Source organism: Pelodiscus sinensis, chromosome 28 (genome assembly GCF_052426305.1).
Source record: "Pelodiscus sinensis isolate ZL-2025 chromosome 28, ASM5242630v1, whole genome shotgun sequence".
Classification (NCBI taxonomy): domain Eukaryota; kingdom Metazoa; phylum Chordata; order Testudines; family Trionychidae; genus Pelodiscus; species Pelodiscus sinensis.
Window position 1 is genome coordinate 14,244,441 of NC_143079.1, and position 21,250 is coordinate 14,265,690.

The 21,250-nt window shown below is 46.9% G+C and overlaps 1 protein-coding gene across 11 annotated transcripts in view; it reads left to right on the forward strand.

Moving 5' to 3' along the window:
* The window catches only part of TET3 (tet methylcytosine dioxygenase 3), a 163,695-nt gene extending 144,968 nt beyond the window's left edge, over nt 1–18,727 (forward strand). For all 11 annotated transcript variants that reach the window (XM_089773819.1, XM_089773823.1, XM_075910902.2 and 8 more), the window contains 6 exons: nt 795–1,003; nt 1,898–2,048; nt 2,815–2,904; nt 4,564–4,701; nt 6,713–7,049; nt 8,785–18,727. In XM_089773819.1, coding sequence (XP_089629945.1) covers nt 795–1,003; nt 1,898–2,048; nt 2,815–2,904; nt 4,564–4,701; nt 6,713–7,049; nt 8,785–10,643 — 2,784 coding nt within the window. In that variant the 3' untranslated portion in view covers nt 10,644–18,727. The remainder of the gene's footprint in view (nt 1–794; nt 1,004–1,897; nt 2,049–2,814; nt 2,905–4,563; nt 4,702–6,712; nt 7,050–8,784) is intronic.
* Nucleotides 18,728–21,250: the final 2,523 nt, after the last annotated feature.

Here is a 21,250-nt window from a genome sequence, read left to right on the forward strand (position 1 = left end):
AACTGGATTCATGGTTGTGGGAAGTGAACCCCAGTAAACATCGCATCGTCTGCCTCTCCAGACTTCAGCTATTGCTGTGCTCTCTTCTCATGAGAGGGACCAGGAACATGGGAGGCTGAAGGGAGAAGCCCTCTAACAAAAGGCGATGGATTGAGAACCCCAAGGAATCTAGTTCTGTTCACCTACTGGGTGTTAATAGCACAGGCGTGTCTGTACAACCCCCGTGGGACAGTGCCCTCCTGGGTGTGGCTCAGCATTGGAGAGACCCCTCAGAAAGGGAGGTTCAGTTTGCACAGACCATTTAGTCCTGAGATTGCGGCTTCTGACCACTGAGGTGCAGCGTGGCCCAGTAGGACAAGTTTTATTCCCAGCATCACCCATCTGTGCTGCCATGTGCTAGTCACAGCACTGCCCTGTGCTTTTCTGTCTCTTTCCATCCTGTGTCTTGTCTGACTGGAAGCTCTTTGGTGGAGCCAGCACTGTCTCTTGCTAGAGGTTTGTATAGCTCCTAGCACCATGCACCCTGATCTCGGTGGGATACGAGGGATGAGGGTAGTACCGCTGTTCATAGTCAGAGGTGTGACTGTCGGTCACTACTGAGCAGATCTGAGGGTTGACTATCCCGTTGCTAGGCCCTGATGAGAAGGGCTTGCGAGCTCGTCCTACACACTGCTGGCAAAAGCAAGAAGGAACCTGAGTGTCTGAGAGCTGTTGGCTCCAGATGTTTACCGTGGACATGGCTTCCTGTCACCACCCTTGCCTTCCACCATTGACTGTACATGGCTGCTTTCCAGGTGATCCGGAGGCACAACCAAGAGGAGAAGCTGCTGTGCTTGGTGCGGCACCGAGCCGGTCACCACTGCCAGAACGCGGTCATCATCATTTTAATCCTGGCCTGGGAGGGCATCCCTCGCACCCTGGGTGACACGCTGTACCAGGAGCTCACGGACACGCTCACTAAATATGGAAACCCCACCAGCCGCAGATGCGGCCTCAACGATGAGTAAGTTTCGATTGCGCTGCAGCTTGGGCACTGGGTGGGCTCCTGTCCGATTTCCCCTGCTAAGTAGGGCTGGGCCTTGCTTGGATGGGAGATCTTCCTGGGGCTCTTTCGGGCAGGTGACGTTCAACGTCAGCTGGGACCGCTGGTGCCAGAGTCTGGAGTCTTTCCGGGTGGCGCATCAACCCCAGGCCCTGGTGGCATGTGGACATTACAGATCTCACAGCGTTTTCTTTCTGCCAGGGCGCCGGTGCTAGTGGAACCCACGCGCCTTCCGGGAGTGATGCTCTGTCTCCTCTAGTAGCACCGGGACCACTTACAGAGAGAGAAGGAGTTTGCTCTACAGCCTTAGTTGAGAGCCAGCTGGCTTTTAGCTCAAGCGGTAGAGGCTCGTGCCCTACGCTCCAGAGGCCTCAGGTTCGATTCTGCCTGTCAGCATTACACTAGCAACAACCCTGCATAGGCTCTGTAATGTAACGCTGGACCCCTGGAAAGCTGTGGGATCCGGATCCCACGTATGGTATTTGGATGGAAACCGAGGGGAGATTTGAGCCCAAATCGGTTTCAGCTGAGGCTGTCTGCCCTGCAGCTGGGACACGTAAGTCCTGGCTGAGGTAGACATAGACATGCTACCGTTGATGGAGCTAGTGAGCCAGGGCTCTATGGGCAGCGACTTGGGCAAGCCACCCGAGTACAAGCCCATCTGAGATCCTAGGCACATGCTTGTGTCTAGCCTGAACTGCTGAACATGCTGCCCTTGCCACGCTGCTGTTTTTAGCCTGCTGGCTCATGTAAGTCTACCTGAGCTGGGAATCCTGCCAGCCAGCCAGAGAGGCAACAGCTAGAACAATGCCAGATCCCCAGTGAGGGGAACTCCTCCTTGCTTTTCTCTTGCAGCCGGACCTGTGCCTGTCAGGGCAAAGACCTCAACACCTGTGGTGCTTCTTTCTCCTTCGGCTGCTCCTGGAGCATGTACTTCAACGGATGCAAGTACGCCCGAAGCAAAACTCCCAGGAAGTTCAGACTGGTGGGGGACAATCCCAAAGAGGTGAGTGAGAGCCTGACCCCTGCCTGCCTGTTAACTCAAGAAGGGTCAGTTTTGCTGGGGAAAGGTGCGAGAGGTCGAAGCTGTTCATCAGTAGAGCCTGGCTTTATGTGTGGAAGGATACAAAAAGTAGTCCAAGCATTTCTGACATAGCCTCTCTGTTCAACATGTGGGGCGACATCCTGAGCCATGGCAAAACTCTCATTGTCTTTGATGGAGCTAGGAGTTCGCCCTGGGGCTCTGCAGAGTACAGACGTGGTATAAAGCCACTCCGGTGAGGTGACCCAAACATGGTCCTGGGGTTACCTGCGCCAGGTGAGGCTTGAGGGCTCTGTTCTCTAGGAAGCAAAGTCAGAACAGGAACCAGCTGCTGAAAGCTAAAATCAGCAGAATGAAAGCTGAATAGAGGCGCGCATTCTTGACAGTGAAGGGATGTGGCCACTGGGACAGACCCCAGAGATGTGGTGGATTCCCCGTCGCTTGGAGTCTGTTGGGTGTCGCTGTCTATTCGGGATATTCTAGCGCAGCCGCAAGGGCTGGGGTTGGTGCAGGAACCTGGCTGAGGTTCTCTGGCCTGCACTAGGCAGGAGACCAGAGCAGGTGAGCCCTGAGGTCCCTTCTGGCCTACAGACCTGCAGCCTGCATAGCTCACGCATGAATTCTCCTCTCGTGAGCCATTCCCAGTGCGCTGAGGCTAACGCCCCATGCCCTGGTGCATTCGGGAGGAGACTCTGGAGAATGAACGTGCACTCTTTATTCCCTTTTCCAGGAGGAAGTGCTCAGAAACAGCTTTCAGGACTTGGCCACTGAAGTCGCTCCACTTTATAAGAGGCTTGCACCACAGGCCTATCAAAATCAGGTACCAAAGAAATCCGTTATTAGCAATACAGATCCCCTAGGTTAGGGCTACGTGGGGTCTGCTTGGATGACAATCCCTCCAGTGACTGCCCAGCCACAGTTCCGATGGGAGCGAACTCGAGGTGGGCACGAGGCCCAATCCCCCAGAAGGTTGTTGCAGTAGAGAGGTGAAAGTGGCAGTTACGATGCCCTTGTCGATAATGTTCTGTGGTCTTGAACGGCCTCTTGAGACCAGGCCCCGTGTTAGTGCTGGGAGGGGGCGTTAAGCCGCTGTCCTGCCCTAGACTGAGCCCCACACTGGGCGTTTCATTCCCCCCCAGCAGTTCTCTAGCAGCGCAGAGCGAATTGAACCTGATGCAGACCCCTGGGGATTTGGCTCTGTAATCAGGGCCAGAGCCCCAATCTAGGGACCCCAAAACATCTGTAACGTCTGTGTGAATAAATTGGACTGGGCGGCAGTGGGGCCCTAGCACAGGGCCCCACATTTCTCTCAATGGACTTTTCAGTCATAATAGTAGGCCTTGATCCACGCAGCCCATAAGCATTCACCTGCTTCAGAGAGCCATGATGCTTAAGGTCTAATTCTCATTCACACTGAAGTTTCTTTGCATCACTCTGGCCATACAGGGTCCGGCCACATTGCAATGAAAACCCAGCTCTGTGGGACCTGCTTATGGAATGGATGTTTCTAAGCCCACGCTGGAGCATCCGCACTGCAGTGTAACCCTGGGTTGTACCCAGACCTCACAGATGTGCTAGCCTGTCCATACTGTGCCCTGTGGACCATCTGGCTCAGGTCTGCGGTTGGGGCTGTGTCCACACCACAAAACAACAGGGCTTGGACCCGAGTCTTGGCAGGATTCAGGCTCTGACCCAGCTCCCTGGCAGGGTCCTAGGACCAGGGTCCTGAGCGCCTACTGTCCAAATCAGGCTGATTTGCATGTGGACAGAAGAAGGGCTTGAACTCCAAGCTGAGTACCTCAGTAACAGGGATCTTAACAGATGATGTCTCCTGGTTCTGGTTAACTGGTGGGAGCTGGAGCAACAACCTGCCTGCCTGTTGCAGCCCTGAGAGGGGCCCGACACCAACTCTGGTCACCTCGAGCAGCCCTTGTTCATGGCAAGCCTGGGCAACCCGCTGGCAGGGGCTGCTCCAGGCAACCAGAGCAGCCCCTGGGTGTGATGTGCCCGGGCCCGCAGCACACAGGGCTGGGCCTGAGGAGCTGGAGCAGCCCCCTTGCCTGTGCCCCCTTTAGTGAGTTAACTGATGAAACGTAACATGTAACTAACCACTTCAATGGGATTTCACATCCCCACTCAGTAGGCGGGGTAGAGGTCCCCCAAATGGGTGTAAATGACAGGCAGTCTCCTCAGAGTACAGCCGGAGCAGTGTGAAAGGGCCTCAGCCTCGCTGAGAATTGGGCCCCTAAATGTTTTGCTGGGCCGAAGCCAACATCAGCTGCTCTCAGCCTGCGGGGCACGAATGCCAGTGGACTCTCTCTCTGTTGTCTGGAGCATCACAGGTCACTTCCCAGGACCCTGACTCCAGCCCGTTACTGAGGGGGGTTTGCTCAGTAACGGGGACCTCCTCCACCCTGCAAATGGGCAGGCTTCCATGTGGCATCGGAGTAACCGGGGCCGTCTCCGTCCCTTCGCGCAGGTTACAAACGAGGATATAGCAATAGACTGCAGGCTTGGGCTGAAGGAAGGCCGGCCGTTCTCTGGGGTGACCGCGTGTATGGACTTCTGTGCGCATGCCCACAAGGACCAGCATAACCTCTACAACGGATGCACGGTGGTAAGGAGGCATTTTCCTTCTTGACTTAGCGGAAGAGGCTGGGGAGGGCGCCCTTCTCTTGCCAGGTCATCGTGCCATTGGGTGAAAGGTGCCAGGGCTGTAGGATGGATGAAGCATGACAGCACCCCTCCATGCTGTCCCATCTCTGCCCTGCAAGGACCACCCGGATGGGAGGAGTAGGCAGTGTGGCCTAGTGGAAAGTGCACTCAGGAGCCCTGGATTCTAGTCCCAGCACTGCTGCTGGGCAGCCTGGGGCAAGTCACTTCCCCTCTCTGCCATGTGCTATGTGGAGGGTGGAGCGGTGAGAAAAGTGCTGTGTCAGAGCCAGTCACGTGAGGCTGATGGGGCATGTGAGTGAGACACAGGGAGACTCCTAAAAGCCCCTCAGACAGAAACATTTGATCCCTATTTACCTGGGCTGCTTTGAGATCCAGGAGCTGGGGACAAAGTTAGACTGAGGATTTTAGGACAACGTTTGCTCAGCTGCCAAGGGGCCGTGGGCTAGATTGTTAGCCGGTAGAAATCAGTGTCGCTCCACTGAGGTCAATAGGGCTGTGTTTATTTGCATCAGCTGGGCCTGACCCCAGGTCTCAAACTCCAGGGTGTATTCGGACGCGGGTCTGCGAGTGCCAGCTGCTCCCTGCACTGGGGGAGGAGAGAACGGTCACTCACCTTTGCTGCACCTTCTGGAGCTGCCTCGAGCGTGGCTCGGACGTAGCGAGGCAGCATGTGCAGAGGGCTTTGAAGCTGGAAAGTGCTGCCATCTGCTAACGTACAGTATGTGCACCCCCACCCCGCTTTTTTCAGAGAGCCTGATTTCAGTGGCGGCACCTTTGAGTTTTGATTTAATTAGAAATTCCCATTCTGGAGAAGGAATTGTCTCTGCCCATCGAGGACTCTGTGATCCACAGCTGAAAGCTCTGAGAGGCTACATGCTTAATTATAACCCCTCCTCCCCCCCAACACACACACTAAGTACAGTACCCAGTTACAAGCCAAGATAGCAGCTTTCACTTGAATCTAGCTCCGTAATTGCCTGAGAAAGTAGAAGGAACATCAAAGCCTTCCGATTAACGAGTTAATCTCTGTACAGTCCTTTGAAAACATCAGGGCTAGATAAAGGACAAGTGCTAATTACTATTATTAATTTGCTGTCATCACCAGCCGCAGCACCAAGATACATGGGATACTCCTGAGCCTCATGCCTGACAAACCCAGCAGAATTTTCTGGGAGGCAGTGCTGTGTAGTGATTGGAGCGAGGTTTCTGGGAAACCTCACACCTGGATGCTGTGACTCACTGTGGGTTATAGTCAGCCCTGTACAGAAAGTCTGCACCATTGAGCGAGCGCTTTGGGTTGACACTCTGAACAAGGATCATTTTCATCCTGCATGAGCTCAGGAAGCCGCTATGCGACAGGTTCCCTGGGGGCCATAAGCCCTTCCCATACAGTAATACGTGTAAACCCTTTAAAGTGAAGTGTGAGGCATTTTTATTTCGGTATAAAAGGCCCTTGATGGGGGAAGCTGTGGAAAATTTGTCCCTGGGCCGGGTTAAATTATTTGCACAAATAAGTCACTGAGGCTAAGTGAAAGCAGGAGAGGATACTAGATCGGCCACGTTATCCATATAAAGCTGCGCTGGGCTACAGCAGTGGGCTTCACCACAAAGACCTAGAGTCTATCGTGGCAGCGATGATGAGTGCTGTTAAACAGCCCCAGAGGTGGCTGCATTTCAGTGGGGGGCAGAGTACAATCCATATGTGAGGAGGAATCAAAGTGTCTTTGATGCTTTGGAATAAAGGTGCCGTTTATCGTGGGTGTGAATTACCCCCACGGGAGCCCAGATTCAGGAAGGCACTTAAGCACATGCTTCACTTTAACCATGTTCTTCTGTCCCATAGTCTTCAGTGCCCTTCCAGTGTAGAGATGCTTTCTGGGTGTACGTTATTGATGCTTTAAAGGGGCTTTCGGCTTCCTGGCCAGTGGGTGACTCTCCCCTTTGCACCCCAGGTGTGCACCTTAACGAAGGAGGACAATCGGAGCATTGGCAAGATCCCTGAGGACGAACAGCTGCACGTCCTCCCGCTGTATAAAATGTCCACCACGGATGAGTTTGGCAGCGAGGAGAATCAGAACGCAAAGATGGGCAGCGGAGCCATTCAAGTGCTCACCTCCTTCCCCAGGGAGGTCAGGAAGCTGCCGGAGCCGGCCAAGTCCTGCCGGCAAAGACAACTGGAAGCCAAAAAGGCGGCCGCTGAGAAGAAGAAAATGCAGAAAGAGAAGCTGATCACCCCTGAGAAAATAAAGCAGGAAGCACTAGAAATCCCGACACTCCAGCAAAACCCAGGTAATGGGGACAGTTCTCTGCGTTGGCTGAGTGCTGGTATCTCAGGTGTGTTGCAATTTTGCTGCCCTAGGATATTAATTCACCAGTGAGTTTCATAACAGGGATTCTCAACCCTTTTCTCTGAGACCCCCGCAGCATCCTGTAAAAACTCTACGGCCCACCTGGGCCACAGTAACTGGTTTACAATGTATACAAGCCAGGGCCTGTGTTAAGGGGTAGCAAGCAGGGAAGTTGCCTGGGGCCTCATTCTATGGGACCCCCTGGAAACTATATTGCTCAGGTTTCAGCTTCAGACCCAAGTGGGGGAGGGGAGGTCAGCCAAGCGGTGGGGCTTTGGCTTTCTACCTTGGGCCCCAGGAAATCTAATGCTGGCCTTGCTTGGCAGCCCCCTTGAAACCTGCTTACGGCCCCTCAGGGGGCTTCAGACCCTAGGCTGAGAATCACTGCTGTATAGCGAAGATCCTTTGTAGAGCATTATTTGAATTGCTCATCAGTTCACTCAACAGCACAGATCCTTTGTGGAGCCTGTTTTGTGTTGCACCAATGCTGTAGCTCGCCAGTACACTTCATGGCACACATTCTTCATGGTGCACAAGAATTCTGCCTTCCTAATGCCAGAGCCCGCCCCATCCCCTGGGAACTGGTGTTGGCCCCCAGCGGCTGCCTGGGGGGGGGGGCGCAGAAGGGGGCGGGTCACGAGCCCACCATCCTGGGATGCTTCAGAGCATTGATCCTTGTGTAGAATCTTGCTGTTACACTAGTGTAATATCTCGCAGCAGGAGTGTAAAAATAAAACATAAAAACACTAACAGGGTAACTGAAGGAAATGCGGCCAGTTCCACGTTAAATGGTCCTGTGGCTGCTGGCCCTGTGGGCTCCCGGTGTTAGCCAGGAGTTTAACGTGTTAGGTTAACCGATAAGATAATGCTCATTGGTTAACCAGTTAAACTCACATCCCTATCTCACAGTATGTTTCAGACCACAAATCTTGCCCACAGCTGGTTTTTTAATGCTATGCGTGTGGGGGTTTTATTTGGATCTTCTGTTTACCAGGACATGTAGCCTTTGCTGCAAGGCATGTAGCTTACAGAGCATTACAGGCACATGGCCAACAATCAGAATGGCCAAGGCCTGCTCTCGAAGCAGCATTTGGCACAGCTATTCTCTGTAGCTCTGGTTGTACAGGCCGCTAGTTTAGGACCTCTAGTCACATAATAAACAATGTGTGAGGCATGGGGCAGTGATTGGCATGGAGAAGAGTCTCAGCTGGTATAGATCAGCATAGTTCCATGCACTGCAGTGGGGCGATGCTGATTTACACCAGCCGAATGCTCTAGTCCAGGGGAGGGGAACCTGAGGCCCCAGCTTGCCTGAATCCAGCCCCCCGAGGCTCAGAGCTCCCTCGGCATTGGGGAGTCCAAGCTGGCACTCCAGCTCCCCTGCTGTCCCACTGTGGGGCTGAAGTACACTAAGTCTGCTAGGCTGGGCCCCCCTAGACTCTGGTGTGTGAGGGGAACGTGGGGAGGGTCTTTCTCCTCGGTTGAGGGCCACTTCAGTGAGGGTTTGGTTTTTTTCTTCTCACATATGTGCAGCTCCTGACTGATTTTTCTGAGGGTCAGCAGCCCCGACCCCAAAAAAGGTTCCCCACCCCTGCCAAAGCCCACCTATGGCTTACTCAGGACGCTTCCCTAGCCTGGCTGGCAAGTCACCATTGCGCTTTGTGTTTTGCTCACAGGTATGGCGCTGAAAAACGGACTCCCCCAGCACTCAGTCAAACCTTCCATCAAAGTCGAACCTCAGAACCATTACAACACTTTCAAATACAACGGCAATGCAGTGGTAGAAAGCTACTCTGTGCTGGGGAGCTGCCGCCCCTCTGACCCGTACAGCATGAATAGCGTTTACTCTTACCATTCCTACTATGCACAGCCTAATCTGCCTTCCATGAACGGGTTTCATTCCAAGTTCACTTTCCCCCCCTTTGGATATTACGGATTCTCCAGCAACCCCATGTTCTCCCCCCAGTTTCTGAATTATGGTGCCACTGAGCCAAGAAGCGGGGATTGGGTAAGTAGCAGCTATGAGAAGAAACCCGACCTCCACGCGTTGCAAGATAACCTTAACCACACTTACAGGAACTCAGAGTTCTCGGAGCCACTCCCACACACTGTACGAAACAAAAACCACCACCAGCGGACCTATGAGAGAGCCAACCGGTATGCCAGCCAGAAGAGCACGGCCATGTCCCACAGAACTAACTCGGTCCCCGTGGAATCCCCACCCTTTGCACAAAACACAAACTGTTTCAACAACCGAGCAATCAAGCAGGAGCCTGTTGACGCCTTGTCACACATCGAGTCCATTCAAAGGGCTGCCGTGAATGTACAAAACTCGAGTCTCAACCTGTCCGCTGTGCCTGTGGCATCTCAGAATGGCGAGCAGGAACAACAGTGGAGCCCCTATAAGGTCAACAGGAACGGGTCCCCGCCTGACAGGACTAGTAATGCAGAGCGTTCTTGGAACACATTTACACCCAATGACAATACCAACCTCCCCACCACGAGCATGCAGGATAAATTGAATTCCTTCACTGGACACTCAAACGCGACCCGGCTACCGCAGTCTCACCTCCAGGAGAAACAATGGAACGTATTCCCTGGAGAAGGGCAGGCAACACAACAGAGTTCTAGCCTGCTTGGGAAATCATGGAGCCCTTGCAAACTCAACGAAAGCTCTTCAGCCTTGCCTAGTTCTGCAAATTCAAACCTGCAGGAGAAACCCTGGCACCTCCCCCAGCTGAACTACAGCTCCACTCTCAAGGGGAACTCTGGCTTTCAAGATGAGCTGTGGAACTCGGTCAAAGTGGATGAGAGAAGGACTCCGACGCCTAGTCCAGGGCTGCATGAGAAGCCGTGGGACTCCTTTGGCTCACCGGCTACCATAGGATCAAATGTGTGTAGCGAGAAGCCATTTGGCATCTTGAAAGCGGACAGGAACACATTTTTGCCCAGTATCCATCATCAGGAGAAACTGTGGGACCCCTTCAGCTTGGATGACAGCATGGAAGAGCTGCCCGATAAGACCATCAAGGAGGAGGAGGCAGATGATGATGAGGAAGAGGAGTGGTCAGACAGCGAACACAACTTCCTGGATGAAAACATAGGTGGGGTGGCAGTGGCCCCGGCCCATGGCTCCATCCTGATCGAATGCGCCAGGCGGGAGCTGCATGCCACCACCCCGCTCAAGAAGCCCAATCGGTGCCACCCCACCCGCATCTCATTGGTGTTTTACCAACACAAGAACTTGAACCAGCCCAATCATGGACTCGCCCTTTGGGAAGCTAAGATGAAGCAGCTGGCGGAGAGGGCGAGAGCGAGACAGGAAGAAGCAGCTAGGTTGGGTCTCCAGCAGGATTCTAAGCCGTTCAGCAAAAAGCGCAAGTGGGGAGGGGCTGTGGCCCCTGAACCGCAGCACAAAGAAAAGAAAGATTCTGTCCCAACACGACAAGCAGTGGCTATTCCAACAAACTCTGCTATCACTGTGTCCTCATATGCCTATACCAAGGTAACTGGACCATACAGTCGCTGGATATGAGATTAATACAGCTAATATGGCCATCTTACCTCAAACGTCTGCGACACTGGACCACAGTGTTGCTTTGTGGTGCTTTCTCCTAATGCATGTAGGGGGAAAAAATCTACTCAAGTGCAAACCTTCTAAAATCTGCACTTTGAGAAGGAGTTAAAAAAAAAGCAAACGAACACTTATTGCTGTTAACGTTTTTCAGTAATCTAATATTTATATCTCCACATTTTTTTAATCTATCCTTGTACATCACAAGAATGGAAAAGAAAAATTTATAGTGTCCTTTCACAAAGGAGAGGTTTTTAATTCCATTTAAAATATGTATTTATTGGATTTTTTATTATTATTACAACAATGAAGCAGATCTAAAAAAACAAAAACAAACAGCCACCAAACCAGCTTAAAAAAAATCTGTACAGCTCACTCATGTTTAATGCTGGTAGGGAATTTCAGCTTGGAAACCATCTGGAAATGTGTTGCTATAGTCAACCGAAAATGGTTTGAACATCCGGTTTTTCAAAATGAACTAAAGTGCATATTTTGCAGCTTGACTGATCGTTTCTTATAGATACAGTAACCTTCTAGGGCTGGGAAGCAGACAGAGAATTATGTGGAAGCCAGTGGCAGATAGAGTAATGGAGTCCCACTTCTAGGCAAATGCTGGGGTTTTGAAGATGTTTTGTTTAATGGTAAAGGGTCTGATTTGCCGCTTACTCGCCTCAGGAATAACTCTGTAGAAATTGGTGGAGTTACATCGGTGAAAAACAGCCCATGGAAACAGGCAACAGAAGTCCATAAAGTCCGACTTACGTGGTGCTATGACTCTTCCTGGCCCCTCTGTAAAGGGCGTAAATTCCTAAGTGGGAGGACAGGCAGGGCTGATGGCTTTGAAGTGACGTGAGTTCAGAATGAGACCCAGGGTGAGCTAACACCAGAATACATTATATGAATACATTATAAACCAGGTTGAAAGCAAGACCAAATTATCCAGAAGGATGTGTCTTCATGCTGAATACTTTATCAGCTATTTTGATATTCTCACCAAACTCACATTATTATGTACTTAGGTACAAGGCGAGAGGATAGTAATTTTCTTATACAAGAGACGTGGGACTTCTGGACAACTTTACTTGCTATTTTTGTACTGCTTATACCCTGTCACCTTACAGCAGTAAAAAAAAAAAATCTGAGGGGGGACGGAAGCAAGAGAGGGTTACTGTATCTTCAAGAACCCAACAAAAACTGTGAATAGTTAGTGTTGCGCTACATACATCACTGTTGCAAAGTCTGGTGCTTTCAGTCTCTAGGGGACGTTCTCTGCTTGATCAGCTCTGGGAGGAGTGAATAACAAAAATGACTTGCAAGCCGCCTTCTACATTTTCCAATGGTGCATGCTTCCGTACTGTATAAACTCCCCTATGACAAGTCGACATTTTCAAACACAAAAATGAAATTGACGACCATTTTCTGCAAGCTAATTATTTTCCTGGTGCCATTTTTTAAATAATGTCGATGATGATTACAGCAAAACTAAGTGGTGCTTATTAACAATCTGAATCATGACTTCTTTTCCCCCTCTACAGACAAACTGTTGGGAATGGTTGATTCAAATAACTTGCTAAATAGGAGCGACAGGTGGGAAGAAATTATCTGATGCTAAAGAGACACTCTCCGTGAGAGGGCTGGATTTATGTGATGTTAGCAGAAATTATATGGAGTGATCCCCCCAAAAATGTAGGGTGACATTCACCTGTGTGCAGAGGTCCTGCCCAGTTTCTGTGTACAACTTAAGCCCTACCGGAGTCCTCACTGCCAGGATCTCACCTGGTGTAAAAAGACCATTGACTTCAATAGAGTTACAATCATTTTCCTTGCAGAGGATCCGGCCCTGAGGGTTTAATGGTACTTGAGTGATGCATGGGCCTTTGAGCGTGTATTCTACAGAGGTGAATTTCTTCCTTCGTGGAAACTGAGCCCAGAGATAAACGATAAAGACCTTGATAACAGGTGCTATCCTGTCCCATTGGAATCACTGGTAAAATTCTCACTGACATCACAGTGGGAGTCAAATTGAATCCATTGTCTGCTGTTCCAAAAATAGAAGCCAGGTTCTTTGGCTGAGGAGTCCCATTAACTTTGGGAAGGGTAGGGATAAGATTCTGAAAAATCAGGCCTGGTAAACATTTAAAACTGGATAACATAATTCTGCACTTTCAGGTGCCTTTTGGAGAGTCAGAGAGAGCTGAGAACTTAACCGTACATAATGTTTTGTTTACTGTAAACCTTGTTCCTAGCGCACTGGCACAGAAAATATCAGGATTGTTGTAAAACATCCTGAACGTTTATGTGGTCTGATTTTAATCTGTAAATAGGGAAAGATTTTTTTAAAAGCACTTTCACCTAGATTCAAAACAAAACAAAAAAAAATAAAAACCCCCAACAACTTGAAAGCAGTATGTTTTAAGCAGATTATTGTGGGAGAACTGTAAATAGTGGCAAAATATTTAACATGCTTTGTCCGTCCTTCATATTTTTTTTACTGTATTCTGTATAGTTGCATATATTTGACAAGGAAAATCAATGAGCTGTTATTGCTTTGTTATGAATACCCAAGATCATATCAAGACTGTAGAATTATTCACAAGTCACATTTATAGGAAACCCTCTGAACTTCATAGTATAACAAACTAAAGCACTCAAGGGTGTAGACTCTCAGCTGGTGTAGGTTGGCCATTGTCTTCAATGGAGCTATGCCAGCTGTGTCTGGCCCTGGGTTTTTACGGCTCTGTCTGCACCATTGAAGGCCATGGGAGGTTTGCCATTGACTCTAATGGATGCAGGAGCAGACCCATAGTGAGCATGCTAATTTTCTAGCTTTGAGGAAAAGTTGGACAGGGACTTCTTAAAAATGACTTCTTTTCGTTGCTGTTGTTGCTTTGATTTCTTTCCAGCACCCGTACTTTTCATCCAGGTCTCATTCGACTTCCATATTTTAGGTTGTTGCACGGGTGCCTTGAAAACTTCCTTTAGATGACTTTGGAGAGCGAGAAATTGTAATATTTGGGGAGGGGGTTGGGGAGGGGGATGCATTTTAAGAATGTGACAGTCCATCTGACCTGTCAGAGTCGCACTTCTTTGTAGGTTTCTGTTTAGTAATTTTTAGGCTGATCTGATTGTGATATATGATTACACTTGTGAATATGCTCATGTTCAATGTATGTCTGGTCATATCCTATTAGATGGAGGAGGAGAAAATAACAGAAGGGCCAACCCCTGCTTGCCTCTCTCATGAAAATAATTATTGAGGGCCAGATTCTGATCTCAATTACCCCGTTGTAAACCCAGATTCATTTCACTGTACCTGGCTCTTCGTTTTGGCCCCTAAACTAAGAACATTGAGCCTGACTCTCCATGTGCTCCATCACACCAGCTTTACCCCTGTGTAACTGGCTTAACGGGGTACAGCATCATATTCTGATTTTGATCTATGTTGGTATAAATTAGGAGTGGAATTACATCAGAGTAAATGAGGTCAGAATCTGGCCTATCATTTTTCCAAACCACTTTAAGAGATATAGTTTTGGTTAAAAATAAGGCTGTTCCAAGTATAAGCAAACCTCCCAATTCCAGCCATCACAGCTTAAGTGGTGTTTTAATTGATAATTAATACTGTTGCAGTCTCACGTTTTACACTACATATATAACCTACCTCAAATCTCAGTCATTAAAAATTAGCATGCTTCAGACTTCTATTAAAAATATAAAACTATGCACAGCTATTAACCCCTTGCTGCTGAAAGTCTGTTTAAAATATTTTTCTTTTATTTTCTGTTGGCACTATCATTTATATTTAACGGTGTGGCGATCACAGTTGTTTTAAACCATGAAATAGCCATTGTGATTCAAAGCATTAAAAGAATCCATTAGCATGAAGCAGAAATTGACCATATTTACAGCTGTATTCTTAGGATGTCTGCAAAAGATTGTCAGTGGAGCCTTGCCAATATACGCCTGCAGAGGATTTGGCCCTAGGAGTCTATTATCTCTCATAATTCAATTCACTGGATTCTACTCTTGTTACATCAGAGAAAATTTGAAGCCACTTGAATAAATACGCTTGATTTTTGCTCTAATTTCCCATTGATCCTCAGCCGGCTTACATCAGGGTCACCCCATTGGTAGTAATGAAGCTGCACTGATTTATATCGAGCAAGGCGACTTCAGTGGAATTATTTCTGGTTTCCACTAGTGAGTGAGGTGAGGGTCCAGCACTGTAGACTCCACTCTTGGAACTGGCTGGGAGCCAGCTGTGTGCAGAAAGGCAGCTAAAGGCCGATGTACCACTTCAACTCATGTTGGTGTAAGTGGAACATGAATGGTGCACCGGCATTCTGCACAAGGGTGGCTTTTACCCATTCTAAGCAGAATCCAGCCCAGTGTGCCACTACATTGATTTGTCTTTAATATCATACACAGGCGAAATGGCAAGCTGAGACTAGCGCTAAGGGATTTTTATTTACTTTTGGTGTAATGATTTGCAGCAGGTATAACAAATGGTGCTAGGACAACAAACAAGTCTATAACCCTGGGAAAATCTTGACAAAGGGCCCGATCCTGCTCCCAGTAAAGTCATGGGCAACGCTTGTGTTGGCTTCCATGGGAAGAGGTTTTGAGCCCAAAGAAGTTGTTTTAATGTTTTTCTTTCAGGACATCAGTCTCTTCATCTGTAATACTTTGCCTTGTTACCAGACACAGCAGAGCAGGCTGAAGTCTCTCGATTTGGCACTTATTTCTGGCTTCTGATAAAAGCCAGGGCTCCCAGCAAAAGGAAATGGAGGGAAAGTACAGGAATCAAATATTGGCCCTGATCCTGCATTTCCAGCCTCCCACACCTCAGGTTGTGCAAGGAACCCGTCATTGCATGTGATGTACTGCTAAGTATTACTTGTGCTAAGTGAAATTCACCCTTGGCCAGAGGACCAGCATGAGCAGATGCCACTCAAATCCCATAGATCTTACATGACACATAGGCCTTTTGCAGGCCCTTTGCACAGGGGCAGATTTCATTCACAGTGATTAGCAGATAGGCTGGGGGAGGAAGCTACTTCTTGCCCCCAATAAGGTCAAAGGCAAAATCGTATGGGCTTAAAGTCTCAGTGGGAAACAGGACCATTCCTCATGTACCAAAACCTTAGCTGTGCCCTGTAATAAGGCACAGTAAAGAGAGAAAAACTTCCTGAGGTGCCTCGACGTTCCCTTTTAATACTGGAGTATGCTTTGTGGGCTATATAAGGCATATTTTTATTAAATGAAATCTAATAAAATGGTGCTATGGTGTTTTAACAAATTGTATCATGTTTTGATTCCATCTTGTTGAGGTGCTACTTATGTATAGTCAGAAAACCAAGACAAAAAGTTAGCTGAGATTAAAGTTTCTTTTTCTTCCGTGATAGCTTTTAGCATTTCTGCTCTGGATCAAAATATAGAGCCAGATTCTGATCTAATTCATGCCACTGTAAATTCAGCATAATTTTACTGGGATTACAGTGGATTTAGACTGATGTTAGGGCCAGATCCTCATCTAGTGTGAATGAATGTAGCTCAATATGACTTACATGAAGCTGTGATGGTTTAGATCAGCTGAGAATCTGGTCCCTATACTTGGTATTTGTTCAGCTAATTAATGGTTAATTGCTGCCAGCACCTGGAAAAGTTCTGTAAATGCAAAGGACTGGCAAAATCAGAACCCAAGCCAATAACTATAAATCTTACTACAGTGAATAAAAAATGAAAGTGGTTTTCTTCCTTGGCTTTCTTCTGGCAGGTTAAAAAATGCACTTCATGGTCCCAACTGCGCTCATGCAATCTTACTGAAGATGCACAGTGAAAAGGAGGGTAGAACTGGTGCCATGAATGTATAGTTATTATGCAAAAATGAAATTGGTGCTAAATTGAGGTTTTAAAGTTAAGCACGAGATGGAATTTCCCTCCCCCTCCACCTCCATGAGTGAATGGTGAATTCCATCCTCGTGAAGAGAGAAAAAGAACGAAACCATCTTTCTGAGGACCCAGAGCAGTTATTCTAAAAGTTTAATGTAAAATGCTACTTCTTCAACTCACTTTGTTTCAAAGCAGAACGTGAAGCTTTAGTCCTGTAGGCCTCCAATCCTACTCTCCTTACCTAAGAAAATCTCCTTCTGGTGCAGATGTTGCCTGCAGTGATGCTGGTGTAAATCCGAAGAAACTCTACTGAAACCAATGTGGTTGTCCAGCTGTAACTGAGAGCAAACTCATCCTTTTGCATTCAATTAGGGCCTCATCCAAAGTCCAGTGAATTTAATGAGATGCTTTGTATTGACTTCAGTGATCTTTGGAAGATACTGCTATCACGAGACTGAAAGTCAGGTGACATTGCTGTAAATGGATGGCAGCTGAAGATAGCCCAGTGGGAGGTTTGGTTTTGTTTGTTTTTTTGCAGGATAAACCATATAATTGCTTCTTTTAGGAATACCTACTTCATTCCCACAGCTTAGTCTGACTTTCCTTTATCACTAAATGTGGCTAGAAACGTAGAGATGCCTAAAACATATACAAATACATTTATAGTCCCCCCCACCCCGGGCTACTCTCTTTTCTTTTGAGTTCACGTGATTTGATGTTATAAACTGTACAGATACCTGAGTTTTGTCGTATAAGCTTGCTGTTGTCACGAGACATAAGAAAAATACCTCAAAAAAAAAAAAAAAAAAAAAAAGACTGTCGTGGCAATTAATGATTCAACTATAGGGAATGGAATACAGATAAATAAAAATATTAAAAACTAGGGTATGCATTTGGTTAATTTTACACTGTACTTGACATGCTAGAACTTTTTGGCCTTTTTAGCTCTATTTCTTAGGTAACTTCTCATTCATCTTCCTCAATACCCTTATTCATTTTGAACAGACCTAACTCCAGGTATAATCTCATTGAAGTGTCAGTTAATGTAAATTGGAATGGTTCCACTGATTTCAGTGGAGCTACACTGATTTACATTAGCTAAAGATCTGATTCAGTAATATCACTTGTGAAGTAAAGAGCTATCCAATAATGGTGTAAAAATGTGGTACTCTGTCACACTGGGGTAAAACTGAAGTGTTCTGCACTCACTGAAATCAATGGTATTATTCTAGATTTACACCAGTGTAGTTCACAGCAGAGTTTGACCCACATACCTTATTAAACAAAATTACAATAAGTATATTTGCTTCTTTCTACATACTCTGGGGGGAAAATACTCCTGGAAATAGTAGAGCTTGATGCCTCCAATCCATTTCTCCTGCAAAACTTCCATGGGAGTTTTGCTTGAGTAAGGATTGAAGGAGCTGGCCCCATTAATCAATCGGTGGATGAGCTGAAGAGTACAGATACCAAGCATAATCTAGTGAGACTTGACAGGGTCAGATGCTCGGTTGGCGTTAAGCAGCACTGTGCTTACACCTGAGGGGCTGATCTCAGGCAATGCTGAGCACCCACAATTAATCACACACTCTCTTCTGATTAGTCTTTTGAATAACTGTCTCACTGGATTGTCTTGTGACTGTAGCCGGCACCTTATCCGTGGATTACTTTCCAGGTGCCAATGCTAACTGATAGATTTACAGTAGCAATGGGGACCATCCCTGCGTTCCTAACGAAGACAAGTGTCCCACTAAGCTCAACAGGACCTAGTGCTTGTTTACAGTGAAGTCCCAAAAGTGATAAAATGGGCCTTACCGTAAATGAGAACCAGGCCCAATGGAAGCTTTTACCTTTATCAGGAATATGCAGGTTCAAGGCCTAAATTTTGTGTGAGCCTTTTTGCCTAAGAATAGCAGAGCAGACTGGCCTAATTCTTCTGTTCCAATATCAGGGATCCTTTAGTAATGATTTTTACTCCCATCTTTTCCTCATTAGCATTCATTTTTCAGGGATTATTCACCGCTGGTCACACTTTGAAAACATTTTACTGTTTAGCTGGTTTTCAACCTCCAAGTCTTTTATTTTTAATACTTTTTTTGTATGTTAAAAAAAAACAGATTAAGTACAGGTATGATGCTGTCTTTTTTTTTTTTTTTTTAAACAAAAATGCATTTTTAATTTAAGAGAAATGAGGAAACAGGTTGGATTGTGACAGACTAATTCAGTTTAGTTAATTTTAAAGCCGTAACTTCTCGATGTATTTGATTTCTTGTCTCTTTGAATTCATATTTGGTGACAAGGCCTCCAATGGAGGCAACCTTGTGAATCACACTTGAAGATTTCTTTGTTGACTTGTGACTGTGGCTACTTGAAATGAAGTTTTATCTGGGGTTGATTGACGAATGGTAGATTTTACAATGTCTCAAGGCAATAGGATTAATGTGTATTAAACTGTAGATATTATTAGTACAGTAAATTTATGCTGATAATTTTATTTTGTATAATTTCCTGCCCTCTTTCGTTTGTATTTTTTCCTTACACTTTTTTTCCTCCAGTGTTTCAGTAAATTTATTTTTAGAATGCCTAAAAATTGCAAGTATGGATCCTTTTTTTTAATTTGTATTTTAAGTTACACACAGCCAGCTGGTTTGTGAAATGTATTATTCCTGATATCTTTAAAAATATTGTGGGTGTTTTAATAAATTTTATATTTATTTTTTGCACTCAAATTCAGTGTTTTTTTTCTCCTCTCCCCCACTAAACTTAGCGAAGATGAGACTGTTTCTCATTTGATGATTACTTGGAAAGATCACACAACTGGACTCGAAAGGTCACATGAACCATGGACTATTAGTCTGAGGCCGTGATGGACAACCAAGGCTAGTGAGTGGGCTGCATGAGTGGCCTCCTTAATCTCAGTGGGCCGCAAGATTGAAATCCACTAACCATGCACTAACCATGATCCCAAGAATAAGATTAAATATATTAATATGTGGCATGCTGAATATTTCAAAACAAGTAGAAATGCTTTAATCATTCATATATTAATAGAATTGCCATCAACTCAAAGAATAAAAAAAGGAAACATTTACACTTACTTTTTAATATCAAATCTCTGCTCAGCTTCTTCCCCATCTCCTCTCCCAGCGCATCTGGTCCCAGCACTTCCAGAGCACCATGAATTGGCTGATTTGCACCATCCCTGCTCTACCCTCCTACCTCTCAGAGCTTTAACCCCAAGAATCAACTGATTCACTGCACTTCAGAAGTGCTGGGAGGGCAGGGGGGAGGAGTAGGTAAGTGTGGGGCCCCCTGTGAGCCAGAGGCATGGAGGAAGGGGGTAGAAACGGGGAGACGGGGGTGAGGCGCACATGGAACTCCAATGGGCTACATGTGGGCTGCAGGCTGCTCACCACTGGTCTGAGGTCTTCAAAGAAGTGCAAGGGAATAAGCTGTCTTCTGAGGAACTGGGTGGTCATTCTATAGGGTCCCTGGAAAATCTCCATCTTAAACCATCCCAAGAAATCTAGAGCCAGATTACCAGCAGCTGTAAATCAGCATAGTTCCAAATGAATAGAAACATACTGATTTTCACCAATTGGGTATCTGGCCTCTGACTTTAAGTGTTCTAGGTCAAAATTGGGTGCCTAGAATTAGGCACCTAAATCCATATTTGAATCCAGTGAGAGATGCGTGTTCTTTGAAAATCAAGTCACAAAGGGCAAGGGGAAGCCAATCTGATTCCCAGTGACAAGTATCTTACTGTTTGAGAAGTCCATTTTAAATTAGTGAGAAGAATTGTGAAGTAAGTCACTACTCAGTGGGACAGAATCCAGCTCTTCATTTGGTGCCATGCTCAGGTATGAACATTTTGCCCCTGCATCTTAACATCTCTGATTAACACAGGGTGGTTAAAATGGACAGACCCAAAAAGGATGAAATTCAGGCCTATCACAGTGATGACTCTTGTAAACCCTATTTTGAGGGCATAGAAAGAACTTAAATGGTACATCAGCTTTTGCTGGCTTGTGTACAGAAGTGAACGTCACACAATGCACATATGGCCAGAGTCTCCCACCTTTACTCAAGTACACAGATTCCATTGAAGTCAAATTGCCCTCAGCAATTGACAGCACTTCAAAGTAACATCTGCCTTCCCTAATTTTGGAGTAAGCCAGCCAATGAATTACAGACACAAACATCCAGCCCACATCAATGACAGAAAAAAGACCCCATAGTGCTTAAAAAAAAAAAGTTTGAGGCTAGTAGTTTTACAGGATTAGGGAAGTAGATGTCCATCTCCCAGTGAAGAGAAAACACCAGCCAACAATTTCTTTGAGAGGGACCAAGGAAGGAATATGGCTTAGCACCCTCAATCTCCAAACTGCAAACACATGTTATCTAAATCATTTCTAATGACAATACTAGTTATTGACACGGCTCAAGCATAATTTTTTCAGGCCCAGTACAAATTTTTCAGGCTCATGTGACAATTTGCAGCCTGGGCCACGCCTTCCAGGCCCAGTAAAGTGTACTCTTCCTCTCCCCTCCCATTCCATGTGAGAGCCCTCCCTGGTGTGTGAACGCTGACAAGTGTGTATATAATGGTTGGCCTAGCCATCCATTTACTGGGACCATTTGTGTGCTCTCGTGGGCTTCCCGGGTGGGACCCAGCA